Consider the following 26,904-nt stretch of genomic DNA (forward strand, 5'->3'; position numbering starts at 1 on the left):
TTGTTTTTTTCTTTTATGCCAAAAAGCATTAGGATATTAAGTAAAGATCATGTTCCATGAAGATATTTTGTTAATTTCCTACTGTAAATATATCAAAAATATATTTTTGTGAGTTGATGTTACTTTGCTAAGGACTTCATTTAAAGGAGATTTTATCAACATTTTGATTGTTTTGCACCCTCAGATTCCAGATTTTTAAATAGTTGTATCTCTGCCAAATATTGTCCTATCCTAACAAACCATACATCAATGGAAAGCTTATTTATTCTCAATTTCAAACCCTTATGACTGGTTTTGTGGTCCAGGGTCATGAAGTGCAATTCTACTGAATATCAGAATGGTCCTTTACCACAGGTAATCAGAGCCATGCTGATACTCAATACTACCGCATGACGAATATTATGTTGCTTATGGTTTTGTTGAAAGTCTGTAACAGTGTATGTGAGTTATGTCATGTTGGAATGATTGTTTGAGATTGGGGACACATGAATGTTCATTTGTAAAGTCATCATTACCAGCATCATTACTTTCTTTAAAGGGTTAATTTACACAAAAATAAAAATTCTGCCATCATTTACTCAAATCCGCAATACTTTTGTCCATCTTTAAAACACAAATGTGACCCTGAACCACAAAACCTGTCACACAGGTATGTTTGTAGCAATAGCCAACAATACATATTATGGGTCAAAATTATTGATTTTTCTTTTATGCCAAAAACCATTAGGATATTAAGTAAAGATCATGTTCCATGAAGATATTTTGTACATTTCCTACAGTGGATATGCATTGCTAAGGACTTCATTTGGACAACTTTAAAGGTGAACATAATATGAGTGCCTAAATATCACATCTGTAGGCTACTACTGACTTCTTAGTTCACAACAGGCCTGAAACAATTTGATGATAAAGACCAAGACCAGCTTAATAAAGCCCTCAAAATTATTGGTGCTTTCCCAGCGTTAAACTTGTAGCTGCATTTTCTCATATAGTTTAAGAGACGCTCTACCAAGCGAAGAAGTCACTTTTATCGATGTGCTTCACCGCAGGGAGGAAGGCGGGCGCGCGCACTGAACGCTGTCTGGTTTTGCTGTTTGAGGACGGGAAGAAAAAAAAACAGACGCCACGCGCGCTTTCTCCAGTGCAGACAGCGGCGGCTCGAGCGCCTCGGATGAACTCGGAGGATGGTTGATGCGCGAGACCTAGGCCAGCCACGTAGCGATGGCTTGTAAACCAAAGCAGCGGTGGGCTCGGACCGTCTAGAAGCAAGAAGAGAGGTTCACGATAGTTCGCCTGCGCGTGCATGCGACTGCGCGCTGTTGGTAAAAACTCACGGTGTCCGCCGAGGAATAGTTTATCTGAAGCAAATCGGTTTTTTTTTTGTTTTATCCGATCCCTACACAACTTGAGGTGCACGGTATGAGGGAGAGGGCGCTCGTGTCTCGGGTGAGTACTCTTCGCTACAAGTTAATTTCTGCTTTTACGCTTATTTACAGCGATGACAGTTGTTTGTCGCATGCATAGAAACCATCCCTCGAACATCTGTCAAGGTATGATGCTGTCAACGTGACGAGCAATGCACGGCACGACTTATTTTTACCTGTCGGTTTGCAGGGGTTTTGTTCAGAAAGACAAGGAATCGTCAGAAATGTTACTGCTTTCTTGCCAAATTCTGTTTTGCATGCGAATGCATGTAGTGTCTCCTGCAACTAACTGCTCGCAAACCGCGAGGGCATCTCGGTATGAATGAGAAAATCTCTGAAGGAGTACAAATCTGGGCGGTTTGGGGGTGTAAAAAAGTGAAAGTCGTACACGACGATGATGTTAGCTTGCTATGAGCAATGGGGTTAAACAGTCTAATTGCCGTTGCATGCGCGTTATAAAGCGGGTCGATTAAAATCATCTCGACGGGGCTTTTGCAATCGCATTGAATAATTTTGCAAAAGCAGGACCTTGCAGTAGCGGTAGTCCAGTGCACGCAGCTGTATGTGCGTGCACTCGAGCTGTTAGCTCTGCTAGCCGAACGGCCTGCACGCCTGCCGTCCCGACCAACCAATGTTTCCTTCGGTTTAACCCTTTCTTTGCGTCGCTTTCCCAAAAAAGTTACTCTTTGCCAGTGAGTTGCCGCACACCATTTGCTCCTTTTCTAACTGTTGTGACAGTATAGTCTGAGCCAACTGCGCTGTATACCAGTATTTTCCCTCATTTTTGGGGTGGACGCGATGGAGTTTGGAAGTGTGTTGTGGATGCGCGCGCTAGGCCCTTCTCAAACGACAGCGTTAGCTCGAGCTGCTAGCGCTGATTTTAGGAGGCGAAGGAATTTTGTTATTTGTTTTACGCCTTTTTTGAAATTGAGTATCTTTTCTGTTTGTTTTGTTAAACGAGGTCTGTTAACAGCCGTGATGCATTTCTGTGCCTGACAAGGCAGAAAGCCCATTATTTTGTGAGATTATTTCCCCGCTTCCCTTTTATCCAGTATGCAAGCTGGTGGTGAAGTCTCACCAACTTCATTGGAGATTTTCTCCAGAGCTTGTGTAATGCACAGTGTCCTTTGAGACCCACAGATCCAGGCGTTTTATCATTCAGCAACATTTAAGTTGGTATTAGATTTGTTCACCTTGTGTTTACCTTATCTTTGTCTTCTAGGCATCTTCATAACGTTTCATTGACACATTCAGGCTGCAGTGTGGTGGTGGATGTCAATTCATGGATCATATTCGAGTATCATAGGAATATAATTTTTATTCAGGGCATTTAATTATAAATTAAATATCAATTCAATTAAACTGCATTAACTTGGAAGATTTTATAAATCAAGCTCTTTAGAATTGATATAACCAAAAAGACTTGATATAGGCTCACATTTTTTAGACTGACAGTGTATTAGGCTTCAAAGCGTCTGTGTCTGGCACACCTGCAGTGATGCTCTCCTGCTGTGAAAAAATTTGAACTTGTTAAAGGTGAAGTGTCGTTTTTGATGTTAAAATTCTCTTTTATTTCAGCTTGTATGCTGAGAAAACTAAAGAAGTGAAAAGTAGTAAAGCTGTTGTGCCTTCAGTACTGTGCATGAATGATTTCATGAAAATACATGATTCTCCGATAACTTCTGTACTAAAAATGATTTACAGTACGAAAAAGTGTAGGAACAATTGAAAACCAAAAATTGCAAAAATCACATACTCTGGTCAAGTCACCTATATTTATATAGCGCTTTTTACAATGCAGATTGTGTCGAAGCAGCTTTACAGTAATAACAGGAAAATAATTTTGGCAGCACAGCAGCTCTAGAAGAAAATAATGTCATTGTCCATCTTAAGTCAGTTAGGTATTGATTAATTCCTTTGTAAAAAATTTTAGTTATTAATTTAGTTCATTCATCTATACAGCAGCTCTGGAGAAAACAGTGATGTCATTGTCGAACTCAGTTCAATTTGCATTCAATGGTGTCAACGCAGGCAAATTAGTGAAGTTCCTAAACGTAATTTAGGGAAGAGCGAGCCCACCTAATCTTGCACATCTAAACAGCCAGAGTATAGAAGCAGCTGCTTACCTCTCTTCAGTCTCAGCTGTTCCAGCATCCCTCCACCTCCCCAAACTCCACCTTCATCTCAGGTACCTTGCCTTATGTAATCATATCCTATATTGGGTATATCAGAACTCGAGTTGAAGCTGCTTCATCGAGCCCCTCCTCAGTGGACAGCAGGCCAAATTAGCTAACCTAATACCCTAAAGATTATATGGGCAAACGAACTTGTTAAAAATGTTGTTAAATATCAAGTGTCCCCAACTAAGCAAGCCAGAGGCAACAGCGGCAAGGAACCAATCAGGTGACAAAAATGGAGGAAAAAAAACCTTGGGAGAAACCAGGCTCAGTCAGGTGGCCAGTTCTCCTCTGGCCAACAATGAACAGTGCTTGATTATGAGTCAGACAGCATTACAGGTCAGAAGTCAGATTGGGATCGGAACAGTCAAAATATTTAATCCAGTTCCATCTGGTTGAATATCGGATTCATCACGCCGGTATGGAAACGGTTTTGTTGAGGATCTGTGCCAGTGGCTGTCATGTCGGTGAGGCCTTCACAGTGGATAGTTGACACAATCTAGCTGACATTTCAGGGATGCGTTGTGGTTGTGTCTAGGCGCAGGTCCTCCATCTGATCTGGATACGGCCCAGATCCGGCTGACTATGGAAGACCTCGGGATAAACAGAAAGACTAATATTAGCATAGATGCCATTCTTCGTCTGATGTAACGAGTACATCTGGTGTTATAGGAAGTGTTCCCGAATCCGGCTGACCTAATTTATGTAGCCTAATGTTCCATTAACTGAAGTGACAATATAAATTGATAATGTGTATGCCAGGTTAAAGAGATGCGTTTTTAGTCTAGATTTAAACTGATAGAGTGTGTCTGCTTCCCGAACAATGCTAGGAAGATTGTTCCAAATTATAAAATTGTGTAGATCTTAAATATATATTTCATTGTATACATTGAAAGAGTAAGAAAAGCCGCATTGTAGCTCGTGCTGTAAGGTTTCTCTGTATTATAATGCCAATATTTTAGCTGTGACAAAAGGCTGTAAAGGAAAAGTTGTGCAGAAAGCCCTCATATGGAGATGGATTGGTTGTGTTTTATGCAAATGACTAGCCTTGGGCATGCAGTTGCTCATTTAGAGTACTCCAAAATTAATTAGAACATATTTATGTTCATACAGATTTTGTGAGAACTGCTGTTTGTACAAATACAAAACAATCCACACAATTATTAATGAATGAGACCCATTGTTCTGTTTAAATGTTCTAACCAGTAACAAGAGTTCAGGGTGGGACTTTGCATATTTAATATAGATAGGGTTAGTTTTCATTACATTTCGACTCAAAGATGTCACTCATTTGCAACCAATTCTGACAACCTTTTTATGCTCTCACTGGGCCATTCATATCATCTGCCGTAGAATGACCTGCATTAAACGCCTTGGGTTGGTTGGTTAGTTTAAGTGCATCTGGAATAGAGTGACTCAGCTTGCTTGTGGTTAATACAGTTGCATAACAGCACTCAAAGAACCCAGCAGCCCTTTCTGAATGAAAGTCAGATTGCGGATTCTCAGTGCTGTCATGGTTGACCTCTCTTGATTAAATAATTAATCAAATTATCAGTGGTCTGTTGCTATTCAAGTTCAGCACAAGGCCAGCAGGTCAGAGGTGTTGGAGACAGGAAAAGATGAAGTGAAAAATAATTTGCAAAATGCAGTTTTAGTTTTTAGCTGTTGTAAGTTTCGCTTTCAGTCATTTGAATGTAAAGTTTATACATGCACAAACCAGACCTAAAGACCTAATTTCTTGTGCACTAAATCCACCTTAAAATCTGATCATGAAAGTTTTTTTTCTGGCTGCAATATCAATTAAAGAGATTAAAGTGGTTTTGGTGATTAAATGAGGTAATTTTTGTTCATGGTTGATTGGGTGGGGTGAGGTGAGGTGAGGTGAGGTGGTGGTGGGGAGGGGCGGCTTATAAATGGGTTCATATTCTTGATCCTCAGTCCTTGAATCAGTAACAATTGATTGGGATATTTATGCTAAAATGTGAGTAATTTCATTGATCGTAGAGATTTTGATTCTGTGATTGTCAGCCACATCAAAGCAGCTTGCTTTTCATGTGCGAGGAAACCCAGGATTAGTCACAGTTATCATCGCCCTACTTGCTCATGATGATGAGAGAATCGGCCTGAGGCATTGCGAAACTTCATTTGCACAAGTTGGTCTCGGAATGAGAAAAATGAAATCCTTGAGAATGAGATTGTCTTCACGCTTTCAACTTTCTTCATGGTTTTCTTTATTGCACCAGATCATGCAAAATCTAGGCCCGTAAGTCGCCGTACGCATAGATTTGTAGATACAAACACGTGCACCTTGAATTCTTGTTTACATGTGTAAATAAGTGGTGCTTTTTCCTTCATTTCCTCTTCAGATGTGTCGTTAGATGCTGTGTTGCAGCACCCAGAGCACCGTGAGAATCTGCATTTCTGGCGTCTTTCTGAAGGGTGCACTCAATTCATGAGTGTTGTGACAAAGGTGTTTTAACTATCTTTTTGCAGATCTTTAGTAACGAAGTCTGTTTAATATGAATGTTGAGCATCATTTGGTATTTAAAGTGACGATTTTGCCCTGATTTAAAGCACACAACAGTATTTACACATAGTGGATAGTGTGCCAGGCCAGTCTTTAAAATATACGTACAGTAATATGCGTTATACGTGCCGGCTACTTTCCTGTGACTCCGACGCACACGCTCTGAGATGTGTGACCCCTTATGCACCCATCCTGTGGTCACATACACTGCGCTTTCCAATTCTCAGAAAGTTTCAAAGCGCACAGGAAGAAAGGTGGAGGTGTGTGTGTATATGGCTGTATCTGTGTGGGTATGTGTTTGTGTGTGTATAATTGTATACGTGTAGGCGTTTGTTTGTGTATATGGTTTTGTTTGTGTGGGTAGGTTTATGCGTGTACATGTGGCCAATTCAATAATGTAAACCGAGGCTGCAGGAGAGCTGCATGATTCAGGTGAATTAAGTCAACCTTAATGTTTAACATGCAAAGTTTTAAACAGTTTAAAATGAACTATTTTTGCTCAATTGTGTTTTTGTAAACAAAAAAACTAGCATGAATCTGAGTTTCTTGGGAATCTAAAGCTAAAGTTTCTTGAGTTGTTAGTTTGTAGGGTATAAAAGATTGAAATACTACAATAAACTGAGTATAAACAGAAAACATGTCTTCACTGGCTGCATGTTAAATCTAGTATACACCTGAGGGCTGTTTCATAAAACAAGATTAGAAAACAAGCCAGGCTTATTTTACTTAGTCAGACTTGTTGTCAGCGAATTCTGTTTTATAAAACAAACTGGAGCAGGCTAACTGTCAGGTTAAGCTGAGCTCCTCTAACACTGACCAATAGGAACACAATAATATGACAGCTGACTCTCTCACATACAATTATTTGACTTTATTAACATAATAAATATGCACAGACTAAATTTTAATTGGTAAGATGAATCTAAACTCAGTAATTGTCCCAAAGTATATTGATTTACCGCATTACAATAGTCCATTTACAGTTACTATCATAAAAAATACACTTACTTGTAGGTTTAAAATTGTACATAAACTCCAACATGAAATATTTTAGCGAAATGTATATTTTAGAATAATTGCTCTTCTATTGCATTCCGTCTGTTTAGCGCGCAGCACAGCGCTCGTTCACTGTGAAGTTAGCTGCAAAATGGAAATATTTGCATTACTTTCTAACATTTACAGATGGAGAATAAACTTGTGAAAAGTAAGTTATGCACTGAGGAAAACACCATGTCTCAAACGCATAAAATAGCACAAAATGTATGCCGTTTCCTATGGTGGATCGATTTGATCCATGATCGACCTCTAGGGCTGCTTAAGAAAAGCGTACACGCGAAATTATCTTGACTAGGTGAACCTGGATCGAATTAGCAGGACTGTGTGAACTTCAATTACCTTTTATGAAACCGTTTTAGCCCAAACTCATTTGTTAGGTTAATTCAAGTCAGGTTTTGGAGTTTAATCCTCGCTTTTCTTAGCATCTTTTATGAAACAGCCCTCTGATTCATAAATAAATTACTCTTATGTACTGTTTTTTTCAAAGTCTAAATGTAACGAAAGTAACGACAGATATTTTCTTCTGGATTATGACATACATCTGAGTGAAACAGATTTTCAAAACGAAAAAAAAAAAAATGTAGGCGTGGTCTTGGTAAAATCCATTAGTTGTTGATTCAAGTTTGCAGTTGTTTTTAAGAAAGGGGTGGGGGATTTAAATGATTTAAAATGAATGAAGGAGTCACCAGAGAGAAGTCTTGTTGTTTCACTGCACGTTTGAGTTGTGATATTTTGATTTAAAAATTATAAAAAGGTCAAAACATGCATGGACAAATAAGATCAATAACATGTGTTTAGAAAATAGGGTAAATTTTCATTTGAGTGCAACTTCAATAATTTGTCAAAAAGACTAACCAGGTATCGATTTGAATTAGGATTTGTGACAATATGTAGTTAAAACATGAAAACAGAGATAATGGCCTTAAAGTAATTGTCACCTAAAAAATCATTTACTCACCCTCATGTCGTTTCAGCCCTGTGTAACTTTTTTGTGTGGAAGGGGAAAAAAAGAATACTTTAAAGGAACAGTTCACCCAAAAATGAAAATTCTGTCATCATTTACTCACCCTCAGGTTGTTCCAAACCTGTATACATTTCTTTGTGCTGTTTAACACAAAGGAAGATAAAGTGGGAAACTGAACATTTCTGGGGCACCATTGACTATTTTTTTTTCCTGCTATGGAAGTTAATGGTGCCCCAAAGCGGCCTGGTTACACATTTTCTTCAAAATATGTTCCTTAGTGTTCATACAGGTTTGGAACAACCTGAGGGTGAGTAAATTATGAATTTTCATTTTTGGGTGAACTGTCTCTTTAACACAGGTTGGAAGTCAAAGGAATCTTGGTGACTCAAAGGTGAACTGTATACGTTATAACGTTATACCCTCTCTCTTCTGACTTTACATTTCTGTTAACCTGCCTAACTGTTTCTTTTTTTCGCTTTTCATCATGCAATCTCCGCTTCCCCACCCTCAGACACATGATAGTCATGACCTTTCAAACAGTGCATACATTCACAGTATAGCTTACTGTAGGAACGCACAAGCTTACATGTGCGTGTACAGTCTCAGACATCCGTTCCTGCTGCCACAGTATAGATTGAACTTACTTTCTTTTATCTAGATGTTCGCACACACCTTGATGAGTCAACAAGACTTGCAATCCATGAATACGTCTGTAACTTTCTCAATACAAAATGAGCCGTTTGCATCTGTGCAGCTCTCAGACAGTCATAGAAGGTCAAAGATGCCATGTGTCTGACAAACTTTTAAGGAAAGAAAACCCATCGTTGACTCAGAAGTGAAGTTCTTTGAAAAATTGCAGGTATACTTTCCTAGCATGGCTTAAAGAGGTGGGTTAATGTGAGTCACGCTGTTGGCCTCTTCTCGGATGCGGCATGCAGCACTCTAACTAGACGCTGATTATCTTGGTAGTCACGAGGCTTTAGATTTTATCATGTAATGCATGTCAAATGCTTTACAATGCATTATTGTTCTAAAGACTTGTGAATATTTCACAGAAGCAATTGTTCAGCTCACACAGACGACTGGCACACACATACACTCAAGCAGAACAGAGATGTTCACAGAGAGCCAGGAAGTCAAGGTTGAAGCCGTTAAGAGTAGCAGCACATAAACAGAGATATTTTTCCTGTTTGTGGCTGCCGCTTACTTGTTGTTTAGGTGTTGCTGTTTTTGACTGTGATGACTCAGTATGTGAGGTGGGGTCTTGTGTTGAACTTTGGCGATTAATAGGGTCCCTCTGATTTTTGATCCCTTGAACTATTGTAGCATATTGTCATATAAAGGAGCCATTGATTGTGAATGATCATTCCTTGAGCGCGCACACCCTCCCCACACCCCTTTCAAATCACTCACACTGAAACTTGTGGTGTCATTTTGGTTCTTGAGTGTGTAACTGTCTCCTTTTTCGGTTGAATCTCTCTTGTTGTTAAATGAATGTCATACAGATCAAAGGAGAATGTCTCAAACATTTAGTTGAATAGTTATTGTAGTAATTGTCTTTTCTGCATGTTTTGTTTAATTATTGGGGGAAATTATATAAATATTCATATAATTTTATATATTGTTGTTGCATAGTTATATAATTACAGTTTTATATAATATACACATTGTTAAACTTTTGAACAGATGAATACATTTTTCTTATTTTGTTTGTTGTTAGATCCATATACTTTCATTTAGTGCTCCCCTTCAGAAGCTACTGAAGATATTTAGATGTTTCCCAGAAGACAAAATAAGTACAACTTACACTGATCTTCAAATTCAAAAAGTTTTCACCCGCTGGCTCTTAAAGCGTCATGCTGCCTTCTGGAGCATCAGTGAGTGTTTTCACTTTTTGTAGGAGTTTTCTATGAGTTCCTCAATTGCCCTCAGTGTGAAAAGATGGATCTTAAAATCACTGGATGTCACTTTTATAAATTCAACTATTATTTTGTTGTTTGGACTGAATGTAAAATATCTTATTCAAGACAGTACTAAATAAAAACATGCATTTTTTTATGATCCCTCTTATTTTGTTAAAATAATTAAAATTTTGCAGATTCTGCAATGTGTATGTAAACTTTTGACCACAACTCTATACCTTTCAAAAGTTTTGGGTCTGTAAAATGTATGTTTTTATAAGAAGTCTCTTGTGCTCACCACGGCTGCATTTATTGGATCAAAAGTAGAGTAAAAACAGTAATATTGTGAAATATTGTTACAGTTTAAAATAACTGTTTTAATATATTTTAAAATGGGGTGTAACAGATCGTAGTTGATCCATTCATACAGGCCCCACGGATTGGCATGCATGTGATTTGCAGAGTAGATGCAAAGTTTAACTATCGTAGAGTGAAAGTTTATCACTTGCATGTGTTTCTAAGTCTTGCCAATTGAAGCATTCAAGTGTTTAGCACAAGAAGAGGTGAAAGAGAACTCAATTTGGTACTCATGCTTTTTCTGTGCGCAAACTGGGTGAGACGGTTAGTACAGAATCGCCTCAAAATCGTGCATCTTTGGATGCAGAGCTGCATAAAAAATTACAAAAAAAATTCCTTGCACACCGCCACGTGAAATGGGGTCTCGCGCACGACTACCGACACCACGTTGACGTAATTTTTGCCGTGCACCTTCGCGCTCATGTGGACGCATTGAGTATAAACCAAGCTTAAAGGGATAGTTCACCCTAAAATGAAAATTCTGACATCATTTACTCACCCTTATGTTGTTCCACACCTGTATGAGTCTCTTTCTTCTGTTGAACTAAAAAGAAGATATTCTGAAGAATGTTGGTAACCAGACAGTTGACGGTAGCCATTGACTTCCATAGTAGGAAAAAAAAATTGTATAGAAGTCAGTGGCTCCCATCAACTGTCCGGACAACATTTGTGCTTTTAATTATTTGTTTAAATTTTATTTGTTTGCAATATGTGACTGTAATTTAAAAGTGTAATGTAAGTGTTATGTAATCGTAGTTAAACATTCATGATCAGATCAAATAATCACTACAGGCCTACTTGGCAAATAAACACAGCAACCAATCCAAATGCTTTAGCGACCACATAAGCAACACTTGTGCTGGTGACTTCGGCATGGGTAAGAACTGCTGATATTGTTTCTGCAAGTGGCTTGTTGTGACATTGATGAAGTGGCAGTGATGAAGTGTGTGAAATGATCCCAGATTGCTTAGAATGTGAAAATATGTTTTACCCAATGTGTGACTGTGTTTTCTGTACTCGGCTTCTTGTGGTTTAATTTTGAGCTGCTCACACACACATGCGCTGAGAAGTGAAACGGTTGCGGTCTGGTGTGTGTATCTGATTAGTAGTGAGATTCTAGATGTCTACACCTTAACCAGGCTGCAGTTTCGTTTCTCTTTCTTTTTCCCTCTCTTATTCTCTTGCTTTCTCTCTCTCTCTCACACACACACACATACATATAAAGGATGTATGGCACCTGATTTGGAGACCAGAAGGTTTTACCAGGTAACAGTCACTGCAGTGACTGTAATTGCGGAGTTGTTGTGTTATGTTGCCACATTTATAAAGCCATATCGTACTCGTTCTTGAATATCTGTTTGATGACACACTGCTCTCGTTTCAATGGTAGTTGTGGTTCATTTACCCGCTTTGATGTACTGAATTAAATGTGGCGGCTCAGTTGACACCTGATATAATTGCTTTCAATTGTCTTTCATTCCTTTCACAACCTTTCACATAATTTCTTGCTCTCTTTCAGGTATTATCTGGCTGCAGGGTGCCGATTCGGAGCAGCTGGTAATGAATTCGAGATCTAAGCTTTGAGTTCAGCGGTGCAGAGACGCCGTCACATCACTGACTGAGAGGAGGCGGCTTTTGTGTCTGAATCAGCAGAGACTGTTGTCTTTCCAAGTGAAACCGAGATGCTGTTGAGAGACTGAAGTTTGGATCTAAAGCCAAGACAACTTTCATTTGGATCAGGATGAAATATGTGCATATAGTTGCACAGTGAGGCAGACTTCATGTGAGTACTTTGAGGTGAAACATTTTAGGGCTGCACTATTTGGGGGTAAAAATATAAAATAATGTAATGTAATACAATATAATATAATGCAATATAAAACAATATAATAATATTAATAGAATATTAAAAATTGCAATTAAGAAGAAGCTCCCGGTTTGCTGTTTTCTGTTTTTTTTTTTTTTTTTTTTTTGCGCTGCACAAATTGACTATAAAAAATTATGGTCACACTTTAGATAAGGGTCCAATTCTTACTATTAACTATTAAGTGTGTGTTTAGTGTGCTTAAAGGCCACTGCACTTGTGCATTTTTAAGATATGGGACAGTCTTGCACACTTACTCCCTGTCACGTGCACACGCTCTCAAGTGGCCAAGACTGCAAGTGTGAGTATTTGGACAGGGCATTTAAGTGTGATTGAAAGCAATTTTTAAAGTCCCCAATCAAATATGAATAACTAGATTTAAAAAAAATAATAATAAAAAAAACAGTATTTCTTTGACACTTTGAGCAAAAATCTGTTGCTGTTTGTTCTTAAATTATGTTCTAGGGTGGAAATAAGCCACCTAAAACAAACATACAGTAAATGCCAGCATATAAAGCCATTACAAATAAATGAAGATTAATAAATGACAAAAAATAGTATGAGAAATGAGACCATTAGGTTTCTGATGTGTGATTATGTGCTTGATCTCATTCAGCTCTTCTGGATCTAATGTCATAAACCAGAAGAATGACAGTAGCTACAGCATGTCACGACTTTTGCCTCAATAAACCCCTAATTACTGCTTATTAATTGTTACTAAAGTAGTTGTTAAGTTTAGGTATTGGGTAGGATGAAGGGATGTAGAATATGATCATGCAGAATAAGGCCTTACACCCTTGCCTCATTTAATATACACGGATCGATGAATATGCAAATTAGCCCCGCCTCCACTCGCTCGCGCCAGCTCAGAGATCCACTCGGTCAACTTACTGAGGTAAACGCTGCACAATGGTATCGCTCTTTCATCGGACACATAATGATAATTAATAATTAATGATAATTAATATGATTAACTGATTATATAATTAATGATTATAATAATAATGTTTTGCTAATGTTACACAAACCATGTTCACATTCGCCATGACAGACAGCTGCCTTTTAAAAATCAGTATCCTTACAAACGATTTGAACAAATCAGAACGTCGGTGGAGACATAGGCATATAGTTCATCATAACATCATAATCTACATCATACAAACACCATATTGCTAAATCTACACGATTTTTCATATCAACAGAAAAATATACTGGGATAACCTGGCTTCTCTCAAAACTCCCCTGCTAGTTAATGATATGCTACAGCCCGCCAGCACGTTGACGTGATTGGTTACAAGGTAGTTTGTGACGTCACAGACACCAGCGATTTCAAACCGCGGGTTTGAGACTGTCTTTTTTCACTGCAGTTTTAAGGAGAAAATACTCAGCAATGGTGTTGATTTATGAATTTGCACATGGTTTGACTTAAAGCAGAGCTAAGTAATTTTTTTTCCTTCATAAATAGTTTTCTAAGTCCTTACGATGGTTAATTGACTTGTAGTGGTGTGTTTGAGGCGAGCACTAACCCCCTCTGGCACGTCTACGGCAAAAAACAGCACTTGCAAGTTGAGCTGCACCGACCCGACACAATCTCGCCTCATGTTCACGTTCACGTGAGAGTGACAAAATGCTTTACGGTTCTTTAAAAACAATGTATATATTATGACTTTATAAGACAATTTCGAAAATTACCCACCTCCATTGAGTGTACTGTATTTGCAAAACTACTGCGCTGGTGAGCGTTGTAGTCGTTGTAGTCCAGAGCTGCGCTTGGAGTATTTACGACAGTGTGATTCACTGAAGGAACCTGTAGGGGGAGCTTCGCAAATCTTGCTGAGTTCCGCTTTAAAGCATATTAAAAACACCACATAGACATATAAACAACATTAAAAACTTGATTTTCACCACAGAGTTTCTTTAACATTTCTCATAATTTTGGGAAGATGGTTGACGCATGTTGCGTGCCCATATGACCCAAACCGAATAAAAACAGTGGATCAGGAGCTTCTTGCATGTAAGCCTTTGTGATATCCATATTGCGATTTTGGTTTTATCGCGATTAATTGTGCGGTCCTATAACATGAACTGTTAAAGGGTTAGTTCACCCAAAAATGAAAATTCTGTCATTTATTACTCACCCTCATGCCGTTTCACACCCATAAGACCTTTGTTAATCTTCAGAACACAAATTAAGATATTTTTGTTGAAATCCGATGGTTCAGTGAGGCCTGCATAGGGAGCAATGACATTTCCTCTCTCAAGATCCATAAAGGTACTAAAAACACATTTAAATCAGTTCATGTGAGTACATTGGTTCAATATTAATATTATAAAGCGACGTGAATATTTTTGGTGGCCAAAAAAAAACAAAATAACGACTTATTTAGTGATGGCCGATTTCAAAACACTGCTTCAGGAAGCATCGGAGCATAAATGAATCAGCGTATCGAATCATGATTCAGATCGCGTGTCAAACTGCCAACGGCTGAAATCACGTGACTTTGGCGCTCCGAACAGCAGATTCGATACACTGATTAATTTGTGCTCCGATGCTTCCTGAAGCAGTGTTTTGAAATCGGCCATCACTAAATAAGTCGTTATTTTGTTTTTTTTTTGGCCACCAAAAATATTCTCGTCGCTTTATAATATTAATATTGAACCACTGTACTCACATGAACTGATTTAAATATGTTTTTAGTACCTTTATGGATCTTGAGAGAGGAAGTGTCATTGCTCCCTATGCAGGCCTCACGGAGCCATCGGATTTCAACTAAAATATCTTACTTTGTGTTCCGAAGATTAACGAAGGTCTTACGGGTGTGAAACGGCATGAAGGTGAGTAATAAATGACAGAATTTTCATTTTTGGGTGAACTAACCCTTTAAGTCTTATTCATTTTTTTTTTGTCACTTTTTTCATATCTCTTTCTTTTTCTTTAATGCCTTAGTGGACGTAATGGAGGCTCGGTTTGGGCTAGGCTAAGGCGTCTCTCTTCGTCTCTCCTCCTCTACACTCTCTTGCCCTCCTCTCATTCACTCGAGAGGAGGGGTACATTATCTCCTGTATCGCCCTTGACAGGAAACAGCAGTTAATCTCAAACATATAGAGGCAAACACTTTGATTCAAGCAAGCAATCGGCTTCCGATGAAGTCCTGCCACACACTGAAGGAGGAGGTGTCTGGCCCAGAGACCATGTCTCAAGAGGAGGGGCAAATGACTCAACCTTCCCAAACGTACTTCGACAATGCTTCCGCTCCTGATGCCGAGCTGTCGGCGAAACTGTACAAGCGAGAAGCTGCGGCCAAACCATACTCAGTGGTCATTGACAACACGATGGCTACAAGGCCAGAGTCGCAGATGCCCTCAGACTTGAATCCCCATCCTGCACCGACTCAACCATTTTACCGGGAAGGGTCTGGTGCAGCTGTGACGAAGAGCGGAAATGGAGGGACGTCAGAAGATTCTGAAGCTGAAGAAGGAGCCGGGGCAGAGGACGAATTCAAACGAGGGCAGATTATCGTAGAGGTCAACCTCAATAATCAGACCCTGCACGTATCCAAAGGAGATGATGCGGCAAATGTGAACACTGCAGGAGACGACAAGAGCAATAGTGAGGAAGAAGAGGAAGATGAGGAGGAGGAGGAAGAGGAGGAGGAGGAGGAAGAAGATGACAGCATTGAAGAAGACTACAGCGATGAGGAGGATCAAGATGAAGAGGAGGAGGAGGAGAACAACAATCGGCGAACAAGAGCACAACGTACGCACAGGGGTCGAGCAACCGCTTCGCCACGTTGTAAGAGTCGCCGCGTAGCCCCTTCATCGACGGGAAACGTAACCACAACGACTGCCGGTGTGACAACCAGGGGGCGGAGGAAGAATGCAGAGGCCCCACCCCAAAAGCGTAGACCTGCCAAGGAGGCCAAAGGCTCCACCGCTTCTGCCTCCGGAGCCACAGGAGGAGGAGCCAAGGGAGAGGGTGAGGAGAAAGAGACGCTAGCATGTGAAAAATGTCCACGTGTGTTCAACACCCGCTGGTACCTGGAGAAGCACATGAATGTGACGCACAGACGCATGCAGATCTGCGACAAGTGCGGAAAGAAGTTCGTGCTGGAGAGTGAACTGGCTCTTCACCAGCAGACCGACTGCGAGAAGAACATCCAGGTAAGAGGATCTTCCCAAACTTTTATGGAAATGCCTCATGCTTAGTAAATTATGTCAATCAAAAGATATGGCACTGTACATTCACGAGTATTGTTAAAGGGTTAGTTCACCCAAAAATGAAAATAATGTCATTTATTACTCACCTTCATTGCCGTTCCAAACCCGTAAGACCTTCGTTAATCTTCGGAACACAAATTAAGATATTTTTGTTGAAATCCGATGGCTCCGTGAGGCCTCCATAGCCAGCAATGACATTTCCTCTCTCAAGATCCATTAATGTACTAAAAACATATTTAAATCAGTTCATGTGAGTACAGTGGTTCAATATTAATATTATAAAGTGACGAGAATATTTTTGGTGCGCCAAAAAAAACTAATAACGACTTATATAGTGATGGCCAATTTCAAAACACTGCTTCATGAAGCTTCGGAGCATAAATGAATCAGTGTATCGAATCATGATTCAGATCGCGTGTCAAACTGCTGAAATCACATGACTTTGGCGCTCCGAACAGATTATTCGACATGCTGATTCATTATGCTCCGAAGCTTCCTGAAGCAGTGTTTTGAAATAGTCCATCACTATATAAGTCTTTTTTTTTTTTTGCTTTGTTTGATTTTTTTGGCGCACCAAAAATATTCTCGTCACTTTATAATATTAATATTGAACCACTGTACTCACATGAACTGATTTAAATATGTTTTTAGTACATTAATGGATCTTGAGAGAGGAAATGTCATTGCTGGCTATGGAGGCCTCACTGAGCCATCGCATTTCAACAAAAATATCTTAATTTGTGTTCCGATGATCAACGAAGGTATTACGGATATACTTTTTTTTTTATTACGAGAATACTTTTTGTGCTCAAAAAAACAAACAAAAATAACGACTTTATTCAACAATTTCTTCTCTTCCATGTCAGTCTTGTAGAGAAACTTCCAGACCCCAAACTTTTGAATGGTAGTGTATATTAAACTAAAAATGCTATTAAATTAACTTTGATCAAAGCTAAAGAAGCTGAAGTTAAGCTAAAGGTTTAATTTTCTCTTCCATATTAAATGCTCATTAAGTAAAACTGAAAGTATATTACATTGTGCTGATATTAAATTTTCTGGCTGATTGTATTCAATAATTGTTTTCATATTATGGCTGATAATTTAAATATTGGACATTTATCATTTATGTAAAATAAAGTAAACATTTATTTAAATAGCACTATTCTATACTGTTGTCAGATAGTACTTCACAGTATATTAAAACAAGCGCTAGTTACAAAATACTTTTTTGTTCTTAACTATATTAAAACACAACAACTAAAATCAATCGTTTAGGCATAACAACCTTATAATGTACAGTATAAAAGATGGATATTAAGGCTAAAGATTACATTTAACTTGTTAAATTATTACTGTTTTCAATGACAAATATATTGGTGTTTTGATGACGGCAAAGGTAATCTAAATGTGAAAATAGAAGAAAAATAACATGCACAATTTAAAGTCCAGTATCAGCCAATACAGACAAATTGCCAAATAAATTGATAACTGATGTATTAATCTCAGATCTGTATGCCAGTAGATTTGAAATATGAAGTCCATTAGAGGTTAGAAATGTGTTAATATCAGTCCTGACCAGCAGAGGGAGACTTCATTCATGTTTAGAGGGTCATTGAGACTAAAAAATGGGTAGAAAGATATGCAGACAAGATCAGAGAAGATATACTACCAAATATGTTTTTCTTGCACTGTATAACAATGTATCTTTTTGTGTCCCAGTGTGTGTCATGTAATAAGTCCTTTAAGAAACTGTGGTCCCTCCACGAGCATATTAAGATTGTCCATGGATTTGCCGAGAAGAAATTTGCCTGTGAGATTTGTGAGAAGAAATTCTACACCATGGCCCATGTCCGTAAGCACATGGTCGGTACGTATAGTAAACATGCACACAGACACAATTCAACACTTCCTTAGTGAACACTTGAATCTCAAACATCATCAAGATATTTTTTAAAAGTCTATATATCCACAAAATGCACTGGTGAAGCATGCTTGTGCCTAATACAACAGGTCTTCTGTCTGTCTGTCTGTAGCTCACACAAAGGACATGCCGTTTACCTGTGAAACCTGTGGAAAGTCTTTTAAACGCAGCATGTCTCTGAAAGTGCATTCACTGCAGCATTCAGGAGAGAAGCCCTTCCGTTGTGAGGTATGAACACATTTTATGACGCACTCCATAACTGTCATTGTGACTGTGAGAAGGAAAAACAGTGGGAAATGCAAATAATAAAATGCAACGAACCATGTAATCATGCACTTAGGATGTGTTAATGTCAAAAGACATACAAATCATGGACTGATTGAGTGACATCTTTGAAAACCATAAATTACAAAATTCTAAATTCCTAAATTATGCAAGGTAGAAGAATATATTTCTGAATATAATTCTGGTTACGAGGTTGGAATAGTGTTGAGTCATTGTTTGATTTTCTTCTGCTCATTAGGAGCACAACTAAACTTTTTATATTTACATCCCTCTCTGTTGGCACCATGGTTTCTCCATCTTGAACCCCCTTTTATTTGTGTTTGACCTTTTCTTGCAGTTTTAAACAACAATGACACCTTTATTAATGTGCCATTTGGAGAAAAAAAAAAAAAACTTTACTAAATGTGTCATTTGAAAGCTATAAAATACATTCCTGAAGTGTAATAACGTATTAAAAAACCATATTAAAATATTCATAGTTTCCAGTTTCCAGTTAGTCCATATTTACTTCTTAAATTTGTTTTTGGGAACGCTGTAAAACACCAGGTCTACAGCAGAATGTTGACATGGACAAACAACAGTCTGTATTTCTGTATATTTGAATAAGAGAGTGAATAAAGATTAGCTTATTACTGTTCATTTCATTTTGTTTGTTGCATTTGTTTACTGATGTCTTTTGGCCAATTTATGTAACCAGTGTTTCCATTTAGACTGGAGCTTTTCTGAAAGTGCTGTTTGTCAGTCTGTGACAAGAGCTCTGTGTGTGTTTATGTGTAAATATGCAACAGAAAATACATTTGGACTTTTTAGGAAATATCCGTTGTTGTTTTTTTATATTATATTTTTAGCATTGGTTTCTTTCTGTCTTTTTTAGCAAGTGTCCCAACAAAGGAGGTTTAGAAAACTAGCTGTTAACATTCACATTTATTTCAATGGCAGTTGGGCTGATTGATTGCTTGGGAAAAAAAAAAAAAAAATCCTGACTAAAATTTGATGCTATCGTCAGAGCAAAATATATATTGACTACATTTAAAGGTGCTAAAGAGGATCTTTTCGTCGACTGAGAATCCAAAGACTGTTAGTGAGTTTTTGAAATGAGCGCATGCGTAAAAACAACCCCCCTCCTTCACAGCTCATTTCGAGGGAACGCCTCCCAAAACTCGTGCACGAGTATTGGAACACGAGTGTTTACCACCGGCATTCGCTGTGTCGTGTTAGTGGATTCATTATGTCGGATTCACCGCAGGTAACTCATAATCTGCAGTTGTTACTCCTGTCTCCTGACAAAAACATTGCATGCGGCGCCTGTGGAGTGTGGAAAGTTACTGGAGCGCGCAGCCGCGCTCGTCTCTCACAAGGAACGTCACGGCAGTGATTGACAAGCCAGAGGGCCAATCGTTTATGCGATGATCACGTAAACGATTGGCTGATGTTTTTAAGGCCCTACCTCGTGCACAGATGATGTATATTAATATTATTCCTTTCAGTGCACCTAATAAATAGTCTTTTATCAGTTAGTAAAGACAGTTTCAAGTAATATTGCAAAAATGTATAAAACAAATCATCCTATTTAGCACCTTTAAATGATATATACTCAGAATGCAAAAACTATGATTTTTTTTTAATAATTGATTGCACTTTAGTTTAAAATGTTTGATCTCTAGTGGCTGTTACAATAAGCAACGTAACATGTTGCTGTTTGATTTATATTTATTGCTTCCCCTTGTGGAATGTTGATTTAAAAATTTAAGTAAGCAGTTGATGGGCCCCATTGACTTCCATAGTATTTTTTTTTTTTTTTTTTTTTTTTTGTACTATGGAAGTCAATATTTGGTTACCCATATTCTTAAAAATATCTTCTTTTGTGTTCAGCAAAACAAAGAAATGTATACAGGTTTGGAACAACTTAAGGGTGAATAAATGATGACAGAATTTTAATTTTTGGGTGAACTATCCCTTTAAATGAAAAAATCTTACTTAGTTTCTCTCCCCTGTTGACAGCCCTAGTATGGACAGACAAATTGCTTTTCGGTGAAAACGTGTCTCATCACTGTTCGGATCAGCGTTCGGATCTGTTTGCTCTGTACAGATTCATTTTGAGTCTGTATTTTATGTGTTCTCTTCTTTTTCTTTCAGCTGTTCTTTGGGGCATCTTTTCCATACAAGCGCATTATGGGGTGTGTACATCTCGTGAGGGTGGTCAGGGTGGGGCTCATTGGTTTCACTTAAGGATGTCGTATGAGAGAGTCTGAATGAGTGGGATTGGCCTGATTCCTATAAATAGTATGTTAATGACAGGCTTATGAACAGTAATGACAGGTTATTATGATCATATTACAAAGTTGGGATTGCTTCAGTCTGGCCCTGATTTGAAGTGAGGCTGAACCAGCATCCACCCACATGCTGTCTATTTCTGTCTGTGCTTGTGTGCAGAACTGTGACGAGAGGTTCCAGTACAAATACCAGCTGCGGTCTCATATGAGCATTCACATAGGACACAAGCAGTTTATGTGCCAGTGGTGTGGCAAAGACTTCAACATGAAACAGTATTTCGATGAGCACATGAAGACACACACAGGTGAGGTGCACAAACACACAGTCACACTTATGGAGGGTGAATAGAGATAGACTCTCTCTTGTTCTCTTTCAAACATAATTTGTGGTTATTTTTACTATAATAATGATTATTGTACTCGCACTATTATTGTACACTCCCACTATTGTACACTCTATTGCGCTTCAATAAACTCATGTTTTTTTCTATTTCAATTAAAAGTTAATTAAAATAAATAACAAATGCAACACAGTTTTTGAACATTTGGAAGTTACTTTTATTAATTTTATTGTAAAATAGAACTTAAAGGGTTAGTTCACCCAAAAATGAAAATTCAGTTTTAATTTCTCACCTTCATGTCGTTCCACACCAGTAAGACCTTCGTTCATCTTCAGAACACAAATTAATATATTTTTGTTGAAATTCAATGACTCAGTGAGGCCTGTATTGGCAGCAAGATCATTTCCTTTTTCAGTGCCCAGAAAGCTACTAAAGACATATTTAAAACAGTTCATGTGACTACAGTGGTTTAATCTTAATATTATAAAGTGACTAGAATACTTTTTGTGCGCCCCAAAAAAAAATCGACTTTATTCAACAATATCTAGTGATGTGCGATTTCAAAACACTGATTCATGAAGCTTTGAAGCTTTACGAATCATTTGTTTCGAATCAGTGGTTCAGAGCACCAAAATCACATGATTTCAGTAAACGAGGCTTCGTTACGTCGTAAGTGTTTCGAAATTTCAATAGTTTATTAGTCTGGCATTTTGATTCACGCTCTGAACCACTGATTCAAAACAAAAGATTCATAAAGCTTTGAAGCTTCATGAAGCAGTGTTTTGAAATCGCCCATCACTAGATATTGTTGAATAAAGTCATTATTTTGTTTTTTGATGCACAAACAGTATTCTCGTCTCTTCAAAACATTAAGGTTGAACCACTGTAGTCACATGAACTGTTTTAAATATGTCTTTAGAAGCTTTCTGGGCATCTTAAAGTGTTAACTGTCTTGCTGTCAATGCAGGCCTCACTGAGCCATCAGATTTCATCAAAAATATCTTAATTTGTGTTCTGAAGACTTACGGGTGTGTAACGACATGAAGGTGAGTAATTCATGACATTTTAATTTTTGGGTGAACTAACCCTTTAATCTATTTTCTATCGGATTGGATTCTTTTATGCCAAAAAAAACTATCAATAAAAAGTAGTTGAAAAAAAAAAACAGTTTAAAATGTATAATGGTATATTTTATTATACTAATAAGTTATTATAAGTTCATAAAACAAGACTGAAACAATTCCATTTAGAAAGATCTGTTTATTTACTGTTGTTGAAAAGACCTAATAAAAAATCTAAATGAAAAAGTTTATATTAAGCTTTTTGAAGACTTCGGAGTGCCTTACTGGTTGCTCAACATGTGTAATTTCAGAGTCTTTCTGATGTTTTTGTGACTCCTCTGGTTGGTCCTTCAAGTCTAACCTTGTAGCGGACACATTTAAACTCTTGTGGTTAAACACTCCCAGATGTTCTCTACACACCACATGTTTAAGGGATACAACTCATGTTGCCCGTGTGGCTTTATTGCCACCGAATGAAACAAGATCTCATTTCTCTCTCCCATTCTTCTGTTTCTCTTCAGGTGAGAAGCCATTCATCTGTGAGATCTGTGGGAAGAGTTTCACCAGTCGGCCCAATATGAAGCGGCACCGGCGCACGCACACTGGGGAAAAGCCGTACCCTTGCGAAATCTGCGGCCAGCGTTTCCGCTTTTCCAACATGCTTAAGGCGCACCGAGAGAAGTGCTTCCGAGTCACCAGCCCGGTGACCCTTCAGCCTGCCAGCATGGCACTTCCCATTCACCTTACTGGCCACACCCCTTCTTCAAGCCACACCCCTACCCCAACCCAGCCCACCCAGTCGACGCCCGTGGGCTCCGTAATGATCAGTCCCGCCACGGTGGGGCCTCTGCCGCAACGATCGGTCGCCGTGCACGGCTTCTCTCATTTGCACATGCAGACCGTGCCCACACAACATCACCCCGCCCACACTCACACTCCTGTCCATCACACAGGACACGCCCCTATGACGAGCCATGCCCCTCAGCCAATCACAGTGCAGCCTTCTGTCCTGCCTCCTCCCCCTGCCCTATTTAAGAGCGAGCCAATAAACCACTGCGCCCACGAGGACGCGTACCTGCGACAGGGCGCCGCTCCGCAACACCACTGAAACACTCTCTTGTACACAAACTCACTAATGTGAAATCAGGTGCTCGCTGGAGAACAGGGCGGACGGACGGACGCCATACATCAGTATAATTCTCACAGGAATCTGAAAGCTGGAACTGCAACATGTATGTATGTGTATGTATGTGTGTGAGATAAAAAAAAAAAAAACTCATACTACAAACCTACTTGCCACTAGCACTCGTGACCAAACAGAATTGTTAGACAGCTGAACTGATCTCAAGAAATTCATAAAGCATTACTCGGATTCACATCACTTCAAACTCTGTCACAATGATCAAAATGCCATTTGGGGTTTCAGTGGCACAACACACTTCTTTGTCTTTCTCTCTGACTCTTTATCGACTCAGCTGCTGTTGCAAAGGTTCTACGGGTTCAAACGTCCACAAGTTAAAGGTCTACATTTCACAAATGCAGTGTAACTTCTTTAGAGATGCAGGTCTTCCCGAAAACGGAAAATATCCATATTCTAGTACACAAGTCCTCACACAAACATAGTATACAGCACTTAAGCAGTAAACTCAGTGTAGTCTATATGACTGAAACTTTTCTGTTGCCTGATTGTGATTGTCAGTGATTTTATTAAAATATTCTTTTCCTTTTTTTTTTTTTTTTTTTTAATACAATAAAAATATGATTACTGGGTAATGCCTGTAGCTTTCCGGCGTGTTCGGTCGGAGGTTGAGACTGTTAAGGAAGACCAATGCTGTGATGTGTCATAAGTAGGCTGCAACTAAAGGCGAAAAAAGATAATTAATTAGTTTTACTGTATGTTCCATACAATCTAACTCACTTAACCAATATTTTTATTTGTATAATGTAGATAAACATGCTCTGTGAGACTTTTTAAAAAGGATTTGTATGTTGAAATGAGATGCTTGCTTGTGAGAGTTTATGTAATGGAAGATGCGGAAAGGGTTTGTTTCTAATCATGTATTCAACTGAATGTACGAGAGGAGTGTGTGTGTGTGTGTGTCTCTCTTTGTGGCTGATCATATGCCTGTGGTGCTGGTATCAAAAGCTGCTTTTTAGTTGCTCTCTGTCTTTTCCTGGTACATGGTTCTTTATCATGCAGATGATTAGTGTGTTTGTGAGTGAGTGAGTGAGTGAGTGAGTGAGTCAGTGTTAAAATGGTGACGTTAGAAGCAGCACAGATAAAGTGATGGGAAATCTTGAGTCAATCAGACTTGATTGATTGATTGTGAATTTTTTGTTCTCTCTCATTAGACCATCTGTCCTCTGCACTTTACTGACAAGTAAGAGGTTTGCGCAACTGACAAAGAATTGTTTATCACATGTCCCACATGTGAAAGATGGCTGGCTGTTGGAAAATGGGGAGAATCACGTGTTATACATCAAAGAACTTTAGTTTAGTCATGCCCCGCCCCTTTTTACCTGAGACGTACTCTCATTGGTTCAGATGGCTGTCAGTCATGTCCTTTTTTTTTTTAAATCTGTGTGTTTTGGGCTACTTGTTGTCTGATTCTCTCCATTCTCCATCAGTCGATGGAATGCACTTTCTAATAAAACCTTGCTAGATAAAGAAAAATAAGCAGACCATAATAATGTTTATTCTTGTGAGGTGTTTTTAATCAAATCTCTTCTCAGCTAGACTCTTTCAACCTCTCAACTTCAGAAGTGTTTTATTTTTAGCCTTGTGTCTGGTACAGAAATGTCTGACTTTCATTGAGTTCTGTTTTATGTTTTCCTGTTTTTGAGACACCATGTTTGACCTGCATTAATGTTGGGCCTTTTTTATATTGTGCATTTAACACTTTCTGCTAACTTTAAAGAAGTAAAAAAAAAAAAAATGAATTAGCCACAAGCACAACTCACTTGTCTAAATTTGTATGTGTACACTGTAAAAAAAAAACGAGAGAGAAAGAAAGCAGTAAATATGGGAAGTGGGGCATTTTAATGAACAGGCCTGTTTCTTGAGTATGACCTCAATCTCTTTATACCTTTGACCTTGTTTAGCCCAGTGAAATATGTGATTAGATAAAGTTATATGCTAACTGCTTTGGGTTTAGTGTCACATTGATATTTTAAAATCGTGTTTTGAAAAACAAGCACTTTTAAATGTTAAACTATTAAACATTTTATGCAAAAAATGGGTTAGCTTTACATTAAACAATAGTGTGTGTGTGTGTGTGTGTGTGTGTGTGTGTGTGTGTGTGTGTGTGTGTGTGTGTGTGTGTGTGTGTGTGAAGCAGAAGTTAGTTGTAACAGACGTCAAAGAAGCACGTGAGTAGAGAGTCCTGACTGATTAAATGACCTCGTTGAACTGCTGGTAATGAAAACGAAACAAAGGACAATTGCATTCAATGTTGTTCATCACAGTGTCATGCATTTGATATGGTTATCTGTGTAGTTACGGGTTCGATTGCATTGACAGATGCCCTTATGCTCTCAGAATAAATCGATAGTCTTTCTCTCTTTGTATCCTCTGCCCCATTTGGACTTGTAAAAGAGTTCATTTGGATGTAGAATAGAGAGTTTGTTATAGACTGGCATACTGTAAATAGGCATCAAGTATCAAGACTTTCCTGTTTAGGAGTGTTGATAATGGCATCCAATTAACTTTTCCACTCCTCCCTCTTTATTTCTTTTCTTATTTTTAATAAGCTGTCATTGGCGTTTCTACAGAAAAAAACTGTTAAGTACAGGATGTTATTACACTACTAAACCTGCTATTGACTGTGTCCTAACTGCGCTCACCTAAGATTAAATTTGCCCACATTACATTTTTACCCATTACAAATTGCCAAATTTAGTTCAGTCATAAATAATGACAGAATATGTCTTGTGTTTTGTTGATGAACTGTGCGATGCTGATCATGTTGCATGGTCCTCGCGCCAACGCGATATCTTTTCGCAAGCGTACATTTAATGTTCTCTGAAAAAATGCTGTTGTAACCTAAATATAGTTATGCAAAAAAAAGTGCATAAGTAATAATGCTGTCAATTGATTAAAAAAATACCAATCGCATATTTCTCTGTAGTTAATCGCACGTGACATTAAAGTTTTTATATATTATATTTTAAATATGATTTATATTGTAATATTTTCACATTTAATCTCCAAAATAACGTAGAAACAACATAAAGACAGAATATAAATATGTTTAATGGCATCTTTTTACCAAGCACTATAAAAGCACTGTGCTACTGATGTCTCTATTATATGGATATATTTTTTTCTCTCAATTTTGGCCATTAATTAAAGCAGTTCAACATTACAGTATAATTGAAAGCTATCAATTTAGACATTTAATAAGCTTTAGAAATATAACCACTTTTAATTTATGTGAACTTAAAACAATCTTCACATAAACCCATTGTAATAAATGTCACATTTAGCTATGTGCCTTTAATATATCAGGGCTGAACGCTAAGGTTATTTTCTATTG

The 26,904-nt window shown here is 38.2% G+C and overlaps 1 protein-coding gene across 3 annotated transcripts; it reads left to right on the top strand.

Annotated features, from left to right (window-relative positions):
- Nucleotides 1-1,034: 1,034 nt before the first annotated feature.
- On the top strand, nt 1,035-25,412 carry znf652 (zinc finger protein 652). Of its 3 annotated transcripts, none has more exons than XM_048208613.1 (7): nt 1,035-1,446; nt 11,926-12,189; nt 15,218-16,431; nt 18,208-18,355; nt 18,522-18,637; nt 21,128-21,272; nt 22,891-25,412. In XM_048208613.1, exons 3-7 carry the CDS (start codon nt 15,415-15,417, stop codon nt 23,475-23,477), a joined length of 2,013 nt encoding a protein of 670 aa, XP_048064570.1. In that variant the 5' UTR covers nt 1,035-1,446; nt 11,926-12,189; nt 15,218-15,414; the 3' UTR covers nt 23,478-25,412. The 3 variants fall into 3 exon arrangements, with proteins under 3 accessions (XP_048064570.1, XP_048064578.1, XP_048064587.1); XM_048208621.1 differs by lacking the exon at nt 1,035-1,446 and adding an exon at nt 1,456-1,550; XM_048208630.1 differs by lacking the exon at nt 1,035-1,446 and adding an exon at nt 1,641-2,116.
- The last annotated feature ends 1,492 nt before the right edge of the window (nt 25,413-26,904 follow it).

The sequence above is a fragment of the Megalobrama amblycephala genome, linkage group LG1 (genome assembly GCF_018812025.1).
Source record: "Megalobrama amblycephala isolate DHTTF-2021 linkage group LG1, ASM1881202v1, whole genome shotgun sequence".
Lineage (NCBI taxonomy): Eukaryota > Metazoa > Chordata > Actinopteri > Cypriniformes > Xenocyprididae > Megalobrama > Megalobrama amblycephala.